The 12,160-nt window shown below is 40.0% G+C and overlaps 1 protein-coding gene across 3 annotated transcripts in view; it reads left to right on the top strand.

Moving 5' to 3' along the window:
• The window catches only part of NUP93 (nucleoporin 93), a 43,504-nt gene that overhangs the window by 9,061 nt on the left and 22,283 nt on the right, over window positions 1-12,160 (top strand). For all 3 annotated transcript variants that reach the window (XM_089689796.1, XM_089689797.1, XM_089689798.1), the window contains exons 8-12: window positions 4,295-4,434; window positions 7,205-7,337; window positions 7,421-7,575; window positions 9,274-9,439; window positions 12,044-12,137. In XM_089689796.1, coding sequence (XP_089545922.1) covers window positions 4,295-4,434; window positions 7,205-7,337; window positions 7,421-7,575; window positions 9,274-9,439; window positions 12,044-12,137 — 688 coding nt within the window. The remainder of the gene's footprint in view (window positions 1-4,294; window positions 4,435-7,204; window positions 7,338-7,420; window positions 7,576-9,273; window positions 9,440-12,043; window positions 12,138-12,160) is intronic.

The raw sequence follows: 12,160 nt of genomic DNA, 5'->3' as shown, positions 1-12,160 counted from the left end.
TTTCTTTGTTACAGTGCCTTTAAACTCTAATTTTGTTAAGGAAAAACAATCCCCTATTGGGTGATGAATGTACAGTATATTGGTTGGATTTTAACATTCTTTGTAGCAGATTCCTACCTGTTTTTGTTCAGAAGAAATAGCTGTTTGACCAAATCCTTTTGCTAACTGATTCTGAACGGGAGGGGAGGATCTGGTTCATTATAATCAGCTGGTGCACTCAATGTTTTTTCATGTAAAAAAGACAACTTTATTGAGATCATTACAAGGACAACATGGAACAACTGTTAGATATAAGTGCATAATATGGCAATGGCTATTACATAAAAGTAAAATTGAAGCGGTGTCAAAGGGAAAGACGTCCCTAAGCAGAAAATCATTTAAAAAAAAAAGGTTTTCAAGAAACCGAACGTACTGCCTACAGAAACAGTATGTGTGTATAAAAACCATAAACATGTAACAACTAAACATTTAGTAGCCTCCCTCTGGGCTGCCAATGAAGGAAATGTTGCAAGGGAATAGCTGATAAGTAATAGGCTTTTCAGCAATTACCAATGGCCCACAAAGTGGAGCATTTAATTATTCACAGCATTAAATAAGATGAATTCTGCAAATACACAGGAAAGTTGCCTTAAATACATGTGGCTGGTTGCGCTAACCATCTATCCCAGATTTTGTTATATTTAGCGGGTCACCCTCTGTGTAAGTAAACGAACGTTTTATAAGGGGGTAAGATTAACCTCTAGGACCCTTAGTTTGAACATAGGTGGGGTTACCTGCCTCCAGTTCTTTGCATGCACTGAAGGGAAATTCATGAAGGAATATGGTTAGAAACCTATCGGTATCAGGGTGAGAGGGAAGACGAAGCAGGCATGGGTTTTGGGTCAATGGACAAAGGAGAGCCCATTTTACCGTGCGGAAATCGAAGTACTTGAGTCCAAAGGGTCTGTACAACTGGGCACACATAAGGTGGTGAAAAGTACCCATGCTTGAACTCGGGGTGCATATTGGGCTTTGGGATGGTTTATAGTGGGAGACTAAACTGGAGTCAGGTAAGCCCTATGAAGATTGTACATCTGGGTTAACCCGTCAGGTACTTTAGGGGAAACCAGCTTGTAATTTATCTAAAATTCCATCAAAATCTGCCTCCTCAATGACTCCCAGGTCGGAATTCTGTTTAGTTTTGGCTCGATATTTCAACACTCAGTGTTTTTAATGTGAAAAGCTGCAGTATCTGCATCCCTTAAACAAAACTGAAATTCCTATTGCAAGGGGCCTAAAATTGGACTTATGTCTTAGTGCAGACTTCTAGGTGAGTCCATGAACCAATCACACCAGCAAGGGGGCTTTCTGCACGCCGCTGGTGTATTGCATTCAATTTTACAGAAAATTACAGTGCCTACAAATTGAAAAGCAAAAAATATTTTTTAACAATCTATAATATGGGTTGTATAGCAATTTTATATGCCTTTTACCACATGATCATGGTCCCTGTGTCAGAAAAAGCAATGCTGGTGGAAAGCAATCATGGGCACAAAGTTATGTTAGAGTGTGGGGCATTCACTCACACAGAATGACCCCAGAATCATTGGTATAAGGAATAACGTTTCTGGTTTTGATGGAAAGGTAACCTTTTAGTTCCATTAAAGTGTTACTAAACCCACAACAGTAAAATCAGTCTGTATATGCAGTAAAGCATGTTTGTTATACTCACTGTGGAACCTAAAGGGTTAATCCTCTGCATTGTGTAAAAATGCTGTTTTGATCCTGACTTCTCTGATCCTCCCCTTCTTCCAGTGTCCCCCTCTTATCTCCTGATAAGACATATTGTGTGGATACACTCTAGGAATACACACCAAACTGAGCATGTGCAAAGAGGTGGAGTTTTTTTTTTGGGGGGGAGAATGCATGTGATCAGCACAGGACCAATCTGCAATGTTCAGACCAGAGGTCAGGGGTTTTGCATCCTCCTAGAGCAGAAATGAAACTCCTCCTACAAGCTTTAACCAGTACTCTGCTGAACACTGATAGAAGTCACAAGACTACTTTAACTGCTGATTAGAAAAGGTATTTAGCAGTTTATATTCACTAAAATAATTTGCACTTCCATGTCCCGTGTACTGTGGGAGACCAGATAGTGAATGCAGGGTCTTCGGTTTCGTAACTCTTTAAATTAGTCAATGGCTTGTTTAGCAAATGTATATTTATTATTATTACAGGTACTTACAGTTGTGGCCAAAATTATTCAACCCCCAATGCTGTAAAGGGGTTTAGGGACTATAGTGTACATTTGGAATTGTATTCAGAATCAAATCCTACAAGGACGTTGTAACTACCCAAATGCAACTAAAATGACATCAATTGTTTATGTAATACAGTAGTAAATGGTTCTTATGTGGTTTCTTCATTGCCACAATTATTCAACCCCTTAAAGACTACCACTCTGAAGAACAGAGGTTCATACAGGTGCTTTCCATCAGGTATTGAAAACACCTGTGGATGTCACCGAGCAGCAATCAAGCATAATAAGCACCAATTAGGCAGCTTTAAAATGACTGTGATACTCAGCTCCTTCTAGACATTTACTGGTGTGGTTACAAACATGGTGAAGGCAAGAGAATGGTCCAGGAAGACAAGAGAAGAGGTGATTTCTCTTCACAGGAAGGGCAATGGCTATAAGAAGATTGCAAAGATGTTAAACATACCAAGAGACACCTTAGGAAGCATCATTCGCAAATTCAAGGCAAAGGGCACTGTTGAAACGCTACCTGGTCGTGGCAGAAAGAAGATGCTGACTTCGACTGCTGTGCGCTACCTGAAGCGTAGAGTGGAGAGAAGTCCCCGTGTGACTGCTGAGGAACTGAGAAAAGATTTGTCAGATGTGGGTACAGAAGTTTCAGCCCAGACAATAAGACGCACACTGCGTAATGAAGGCCTCCGTGCCAGAACTCCCAGGCGTACCCCCTTGCTGTCTCCAAAGAATAAGAAGAGTCGACTGCAGTATGCCAAAAGCCATGTGGACAAACCACAAAAGTTGTGGGATAGTGTTCTGTGGACTGATGAAACAAAATTAGAACTGTTTGGGCCCATGGATCAACGCTATGTTTGGAGGAGGAAGAACAAGGCCTATGATGAAAAGAACACCTTGCCTACTGTGAAGCATGGTGGAGGGTCAATCATGCTTTGGGGCTGTTTTGCTTCTGCAGGTACAGGGAAGCTTCAGCGTGTGCAAGGTACCATGAATTCTCTTCAGTACCAGGAGATATTGGATGGAAACGTGATGCAGTCCGTCACACACCTGAGGCTTGGGAGACGTTGGACCTTTCAACAGGACAATGATCCCAAGCATACCTCCAAGTCCACTAGAGCATGGTTGCAGAGGAAAGGCTGGAACATTTTGGAGTGGCCATCGCAGTCACCAGACTTAAATCCGATTGAGAACCTCTGGTGGGACTTAAAGAAAGCAGTTGCAGTGCGCAAGCCTAAGAATGTGACTGAACTGGAGGCCTTTGCCCATGAAGAATGGGCGAAGATACCCGTAGATCGCTGCAAGACACTTGTGTCAAGCTATGCTTCACGTTTAAAAGCTGTTATAACTGTAAAAGGATGCTGTACTAAGTACTAAGATTGAATGTCACTTGGGGGTTGAATAAAACTGATAATGCTGTGAGCACAGAAAAGACATTTGTGGTTATTTCATTATAACTGTTATGTTATATTTGTCTGACCTACAAGTGCCTCTTTAATGTAAATGTAAGCAAGATGACTGAATGATCAAAAGCAATGTCAAACTGGCCAAAACACTCAATTTCAGTGGGGGTTGAATAATTTTGGCCACAACTGTATATAGCGCCGTCAATTTACGCAGCGCTTTTACATATATATTATACATTTACATCAGTCCCTAACCCTCCAGGGGCGTACAATCTAAGGTCCCTAACTCACATTCATACATACATATACTAGGGACAATTTAGACAGGAGCCAGTTAACGTACCAGCTTGTCTTTGTAGTGTGGAAGGAAACCCATGCAGGCACAGGGAGAACATGCAAATTCCAGGCAGGTGGTGCCGTGGCTGGGATTCTAACCAATGAACTTGGTACTGCAAGGCAGAAGTGCTAACCATTTAGCCATTGTGCTGCCCTATATTTTTTGACATTTTATTATTTCAAACGTTTTTGTTTAAGGTACTGCAAAGATCAGTGGTGGTAGTTAAGCCAAAGATGACTTTTTATTCACATTGTAAACTGCTAATGTTCTTATTTTCACTTGTGCTTTCTCCGGCTCACTGTACAGAATGTATCTGATGTTTGGTTGATGGTGAAGCAGATGACAGATGTCTTGCTAGTTCCTGCCACAGATACTCTGAAAAGTCGTTGCTCAGTCCAGATGCAGATGGAATTTGTGAGGCAGGCGTTAAAATTCTTAGAGGATAGGTACGTATTTGTTTGTTTTTTTTTAATCAGCCATTTCTGATAGAGCTATCCAAGACAGATCGATGCATTCAATAGATACCACTGAGTGGGCTTTCTGCAGCTTATTAGCATTAGCCATACTGAACTCCTAATGCTTTTTGGGGCCAGTGTTTTTTTGATAACCTAGGGACAAAAGGTTCACTATTTTATCCATTCATTTGCCAGATAATTTAAGTGCTGTTTTGATTTCTGTTTTCTTTAAAGAAAATTAATTCCTAAAAATAATTACAGACAGGCTGAAGTTGCTAACTTTAGAGTGTATATAAAGCTAAAATTTTTCTTTTTTTTTTCTTTTTTTTAAAATTACGTTTTGGATTGAGCAGGAAGGGTTGGAACCTGTTTCAGCATTAATTTGCTACCTCTGCCAAGAAGGTTCGCTTTCAATGTTCGTCCTGTTGGCTATTGTCACTAAGACTAAAAGTGAGGGAATTTTTTTTTTTTTCATATTGCATTGTTGTTGACCAAGAATTTAGGGGAAATCGTCCAATAGGGATACAACCCCTGGCAAAAAATATGGAATCACCACTCTTGGAAAATGTTCATTTAATTGTGTAGAAAAGAAAAAACAATCACAGACATGCCTCAAAACTATTTTCATTTAACATTCCAACCTTCTGGTTTTAAGAAACACTTAAAAATAAAGAATAAAACTAGTCAAGTGCAACTGTTTTTGCAGATCAAGCAGAGGAAAATATGGAATTGCTCAATTCTGAGGAATATATTACGGAATCGCCATATACTTTGCAATTCTAAAGCAACCATCTGCATCAGGTTACATCTGCTAATTAGTCTGCAGTTAAAGAGTGCTTTCACACCTTGGTGAGCTGTTGCACCAAGTTGATTGACATGAATCATGGCTCCATCACCAGAGATGTCAGTTGAAACAAATGAGAGGATTATAAAACTTCTTCATGAAGGTAAATCATCCCGGAATGTTGCAAAAGATGTTGGTGGTTTCCAGTCAGCTGTGTTTTAAAATCTGGACCAAGTACAAATCAAATGGGAAGGTTGAAAAAGGGAAGTGTACTGGTAGACCAAGGAAGACATCAAAGTGTTAAGATAGAAAACTTAAAGCAATATGCCTTGAAAAAAGAAAATGCACAACAAAAAAAATGAAGAACAAATAGGCAATAACTGAAGTCAATGTCTGTGACTGAACTGTAAGACATTGCATAAAGGAAATGGGATTTACATACAGAAAAGCCAAACGAAAACCATCATTAACACCTAAACTAAGAATAAAAACAAGGTTATAGTGGGCTAAAGAAAAGCAATCATGGACTGTGGATGACTGGATGGAAGTGATATTCAGTGATGAATCACAAATCTGCATTGGGCAGGGTGATGATCCTTGAACATTTGTTTTGGTGCCATTCCAATGAAATGTGTAAAGACTCCTGCCTGTAGAAAACATGCAAATTTCCCCAATCATTGATGTTATGGGGTTGCAGGACAGGTAAAGGCACGGGGGAGATGAGTCATTAAATTTTCGATAAGTGCACAAGTATATATTGAGATTTTGAACACCTTTCTTATTCCATCAATTGAAAGGATGTTTGGTGATGATGACATCATTTTTCAGGACAATGCATCTTGCCATAGGGCAAAAGCTGTGAAAGCTTTCCTTCAAGAAACACATATAATGTCAATGGCATGGCCTGCCAAAAGTCTGGACCTCAGTCCAATTGAAAATCTATGATGGAAATGAATATGGTCCATAACAAGGCTCCAACCTGCAAATCTCATCTGGCAACTGCTATAAGAGAAAGTTGGAGCTGGACTGATGAAGAATACTGTTTGTCGATAGTTAAATCCATGCCTCAGAGAATTCAAGCAGCTTATAAAAGCCAGAGGTGGTGCAACAAAGTATTAGTGGTGTACTGTAGTGTTTTTTTTTGTTTTGTTTTTTTGTTTTGTTTTTCATGATTCCATAATATTTTCCTCAGAATTGAGTGATTTCATATTTTTTTCCTCTGCTTGATCTGCAAAAACAGTTGCAACTGACTACAGTTTTCTTTTCATTTTGATTTTTTTAGTGTTTTTCTTAAAGCCTGAAGGTTAGAATGTTAAATGAAAATAGTTTTGAGGCATGTCTGTGATTAGGTTTTTTTTTTTTTTTTTGCACAATTAAACAATTGAACATTTTCCAAGAGTGGTGATTCCATACTTTTTGGCAGGGGTTGTACCTGTGATGACAACTGTCAGTTGAAAGGGTTTTCTCTCACTTTGGCTTATCACCCTGTTTTCTACTCTCACCAATTGGACACAGAAGGCAAAAGAAAAGCTGTCACAGGTTTTAGCAGTCACCTACTTTGCTTCCCATTCCAACGATTTTTGCTGTGTGATCCTTCATTGGATGGCTGGAAAATGGCTTACTCATAGGAATGAATGGGGCCCTGGCGCACATGCTCATTTTAAAAACTGCTCAGCAAGGCCATATCACTAGAAAATCTTGTGGCACCACACAGTGAAGAGCAAGGCAAGTATTTTACATAGCAAGTCATTTACGGTGGGGTTTACAAACGGTACCCTCACTAAAAGTGGATTTGTGCTTTAGAACTAGTTGTTGGTATGCTACTTTAATATATTCAGTCGCTGTCTCAGAAAAAGTATGCGTTCTTACTTCACAAGCAAATTCGGTGGCCAAGCATCCAACTTTTTCCAAAGGAGTTCAATAGCATCTTCGGTCTTTGTTGTACTACTGCTTATCTTTGTCATTTGCAATTTGTAGTTACCGGGATTACACTATGAAGAGTGTGTATGCTAACCTACAACAGGCCCAGCTGGGAGGAATTCCTTCCACTTTTAATCTAGTACGAAGCTTCCTTAATATCAGACTGCCAGCTCCAATACCTGGGCTGCAGGTGGGTAAATCACACTCCCTCTGGATTGCTTATGTTGTGTGTCTGTGCAGTGCATGATTCTCATTCTTTTCTTACGCCTCCAGGATGGAGAGCTGGAGGGTTATCCAGTTTGGGCACTCATCTACTACTGCTTGCGCTGTGGTGATATCTCAGCAGCTCAGCAGGTGGTAAACAGATTGCAGCATCAGCTGGGGGAGTTCAAGAATTGGTTCCAAGAATACGTACACAATGATCGAAGGTAATGGAATACGGCTTTCAGTCTTTTGTGCTATTTCTGAGAGTAATTGGAATCTTTGGGGTTTTTTTGTAAAATTTATGGTCCATTTACACTTGGCTGTTTTCCACAGATGCATTTTCTATTAAATTTAAGTCCTCATGCACACTGGATATTTTTTCAGCTGCTCTTTTTGGCTTTTGGCGGTTTTTTTTTTTCCTACTGCCAGTAAACTTCCCAGCATGTTATCCGATATGTACATACACATAGCTGTTTAGCTGTGAAAACGCTCTAACGCTGAAAAATGCTGTAAAAACATGGCTTTTGGACTTTTTTTTAGTTAAAATAAATACCGCCGGAAGACGCACGTTTTTTTTTAACGTTACTTTACACAGCTAACGCTAGCGTTATTAAAATGCCCTGTATGTATGGAACCTAAAAGTGAAAAATCAAAACATGCCTTGCAGTGCAAACTCCAGTGCAGTGCACACAATGATGCACATTACGCTGTTAATTTCAATGAAAAATACTAGGAATGCACTGAAATTTCGGTGGCCGAAACATTTTGGCCGAAAACACCCCTTTCGGCCGATATGAAAAAAAGCATCAGTACAGGTGCCGAAAAAACATTGCCCCCGCCCGCCACGGCCGCCGCTTGGTAGTTCTCAGCCTTACCTGAGAAACCATCAAACAATCCCAGCGCTGGGCATAGAGATTAGTGAAGATGGCCTCCACTCATCTCTATGCCCTTGGAGAATTGAAGCCATGTGACTTCCAGTCTTTGCTATTTTTTTTTTTAAAGCACTAGATCAGGGCTGGGCAACTGTGGCCCTCCAGCTGTTGTAGAACTACAAGTCTCATGAGGCATTGAAAAACTGACAGTTACAAGCAAGGCAGAGGCCTGATGGGACTTGTACTTCAGCTGGAGGGCGACAGTTGCCCACCCCTGCACTAGATCGATGCTTTCTTTGATCTAATGCTTTACATTGCAGAGGAGAGATGTGGGGTCTTATTGACCCCACACCTCTCCATAAAGAGGACCTGTCACTAATTATTTCTATCAAGGGATGCATGCATTTCTTGTGATAAGAATAAAAGTGATTAAAATTTTTTCTTTAAAGGAACAGTGCAAAAAAAATAAAAAATTTTTTAAAGTGCCCCTGTCTCCCCGTGCTCGCACGTAGTAGTGAACGCATACGTAGGCCTTGCCCACATATGTAAACGGTTTTCAAACCACCCACGTGAGGTATCTCCACGAACGTTAGAGCAATAATTCTCGCAGTAGATCTCTGTAACTTTACACTATTAACCTGTAGACATTTTTAAAGCATCACCCATGGAGATTAAGTACCACAGTTTCACGCCATTCCACGAGTGTGCGCAGTATTAAAGCGTGACATGTTGGATATCTATTTACTTGCCATAACATCCTCTTTCATATTTTACAAAACAATTGGGGTATATATATATTTATTTATTTAAACTGCACATTTCGGTTTTCGGTTTCGGTTTGAATTTTTGGTTTCGGCACCAGAATTTTCATTTGGGTGCACCACTAGAAAATACATAAAGTAAAAGTCCACAAGTGTGAATAGGCCCTTACAGCAGAGGCTCATTTGACTCCCTTATAGTCCTTGCTTAAGTCTGTAAATGGATTTGAAACAGAATAGGTCCTTTTAAAAAAGTGACAAATTTACCAGTATAAGGCTTCTTGTTTTATAGGTTACTCCCAGGAACAGAGAACAAACTTCGTCTCCATTACAGAAGAGCTGTAAGATCGAGCACAGACCCTTATAAGAGGGCAGTATACTGTATAATTGGCCGATGTGACGTAGCAGATAATCATAGTGAAGTAGCAGATAAAACAGAAGACTACCTATGGCTGAAGGTGAATGGCTGCAGAACTACTTCTTTCATTTTTATTCTAATGTGCATATGTGAGCTTTCAGTGCCTATATTCAAGATATTACTGGTGGAATGATCAAACATTTTAAACTCGGCTGTAAAAGGAACAGATTCTTCTTTTAAACCGCTCTTCTAAGCAGCACTTACTCATCTTTCCAGCCTGCTCTTTCACATGGGGGTGTCAAGAATCCTCAGACCTGTGTAAGCTGCATAATTTACTTCTCATGGCTGAAACGTGCAGAACAGTAGTAACAGAAAGATGAGTATATTCTAGTGGGCAGGAGGGCTTTAAATTAAGTTGTTGCTGTACTTTTTATGTGTAAAGTATACGCTCATTGTAAATGCGTGGAGCTTTGTCAGCAGAGATCAATATAAAATTGTCCAAAGTTTCCCAGCTGTCCAGTTCATGTTCTTTCTATTGAGGAATATCTGATGTAATTGCTTTAAAGCCACACTTCAGTGTATCAGTCAAAATCCATATCAAAATTGTTTACTTAATTTAAACCACGGTCATGTGACACTGCAGCCCCAAGTAATCTCCTCTTCCGTTTTACTTCCTGCTTGGAGTCCTTCTTTACTGCCTGTGTGACTTGGACACTTCCTATTGCATGGCCACCAGTGGGGTAGAGAGAGAGAGAAGACTGTTGATATTACAGGGGCACAGTAGGGGACCTGTGGCCTCGAGTTGCGATTTGCTTTTGGTTAGCCTTGTTCGTCACTGGAACTAATAGCTATAAGGGACCTCCTATGAGTAAGGGGGCAAAAAAGGCTGTCGACATAGGTTGGAAGAAGAGAGGTAAAAATTTGAGTTGGAACTTTAATAGACCGTTTAAATTGTACACATTGTGGAGCAGCTCTTCTAATCAGGATACCGTTTACCTTTCTGTAGGTAGCTTTATGATCGTCTAGGATAGGTTTTCGGTAGCCAGTGCCATTACTCTGTGGATACTGAGATATAAATGCAGACCGCGCATGTCACTCCTGAAAAAAACCTGTGACCACGTAACATAATGCATTCATTAAATATTAAGAGCAAAATCTGAAATAAGATCAAAGTCCAACCCAATGAACAGTCCCAATGTCCCAATGTGATAATAGTTCTTGTGCTGCTATGGACGTAAGACATTGCTTCACTCCTAAGTTCTTTAGTGCCCCACATGGACTAACACTCCTAGCAGGTAATGAACCAGCTATCTCTAGTTAGGTCAGTATTGCCTGTGGGGCATCCCCATATGCTTTCACCGCAGCTTGTGTGTTCCAGATGATCTTCCATAGATGTCAGAGGTTCACTCAGAAAGAAGGGTGAAAAGGAGAAGATCTCATAGTGTAAAATCATTGTTTATTGAAAGGATAAAAAGACAAGAATCCACTCGCTTGTAACAGTGCCTATGTACAACTTGTTTGGGGGTAAAGATAGCTGCCGAAACAGGAAGTGACTTGTATTCCACCTCCTGGAAGCAACAAAATGTGATTATTTGAAAGGGGGGGGGGGGGGGGGTGATTCTTTTTAATATCCACTGTGTGATTCTAAATAGCACTGTTTAAAGTGGGTAACTCAATACATTTTGTTAACTAGATCATAAAAAATTATTTATATAGTAGTTTATATAGCAATGCTATCGTAAACAAAATAACAGTTTTGCAAACTTAAAGTGGAACTTTAGTCTGAAAATGTAAGTCCTGATCACTTCATGCTGACCTAATTTACAGGTATAGCTGTGTAGAACATTTAAAAATAAGTGCTCATTTTGATAATCTAGTAAGGCCTTGTCTCATCCGGTTCTGCACAACTTCAGTTGTCCTATATTCTCGACACTAGGCTGATAATCAGTGAGTTACTAGAGCCCGATCAGCTGACATCCTAAAGATTTATTGCTGCTGAGTGGGAAAGGAACAATGGGAATGACAGACTGTGTCAATGGAGGACAGCTTGAGGAGAGGGATAAAAGAAAAGCAGGAGAGGTGACAGGACAAACTCTGCTGCCAGGGATGCACAAAAGAGCCAAACTTACAAGGGCAGTGTCTTATCTTTTCTTCCTGATATTCTCTCTCTTTCACCAGCAGCTGGGAACCTGAGCACTGTCAGCTACCATAGCCTTCCTCTCTAGCTGAGCTAAGACATACAGTCAAGGTTGGAAATGTATATATTTTAATTGCAGAAAGTGACATATAGTTTTTTAGACTGAGAGGGTGAGAGTTCTCAATAAGGAAGTGAATGCTATGGGCTTCAACAAAATGGCTGCCTCCAACACGAAGAAACAGGAGCAATGCTGGATGCAATTTGTAGCACACACCAATTTTGGTAGCATAATTATTAATGTGGAATGAATGTTCCTTGCTAAAGAACATAATTTTTAGCAAGCTTGTTATGGGTAAAGTTCTGCTTTAGTGTGGATTAACAATCAGCTTGAACATTCTTTGTTTTAGGAGTTGACCATGGTAGCACAGAGCTGTAGTTTTACCTGTGTGTGCAGAGCTATGGTTACTTACCTGTGTACGTGTAGTCATAGTTATTACCTGCCTACTTGGAGCTGTAGATATTGTATACAGCAGTTCCTTTTAGCTGATCAGTCTGTGTTTTATCTAGTTGAATCAAATTTGCTTTGATGATGACTCCAGCAGCTCAGCTCAAGACAGACTGACGTTACCACAATTCCAGAAACAGCTTCTTGAAGATTATGGTAAATATGAATTTTGTATCTCT

Source organism: Staurois parvus, unplaced genomic scaffold (genome assembly GCF_062004578.1).
Source record: "Staurois parvus isolate SC_StPar_1 unplaced genomic scaffold, SC_StPar_1.0 ptg000498l, whole genome shotgun sequence".
Taxonomy (NCBI): domain Eukaryota; kingdom Metazoa; phylum Chordata; class Amphibia; order Anura; family Ranidae; genus Staurois; species Staurois parvus.
This window is presented reverse-complemented; position numbering and strand designations above follow the sequence as displayed.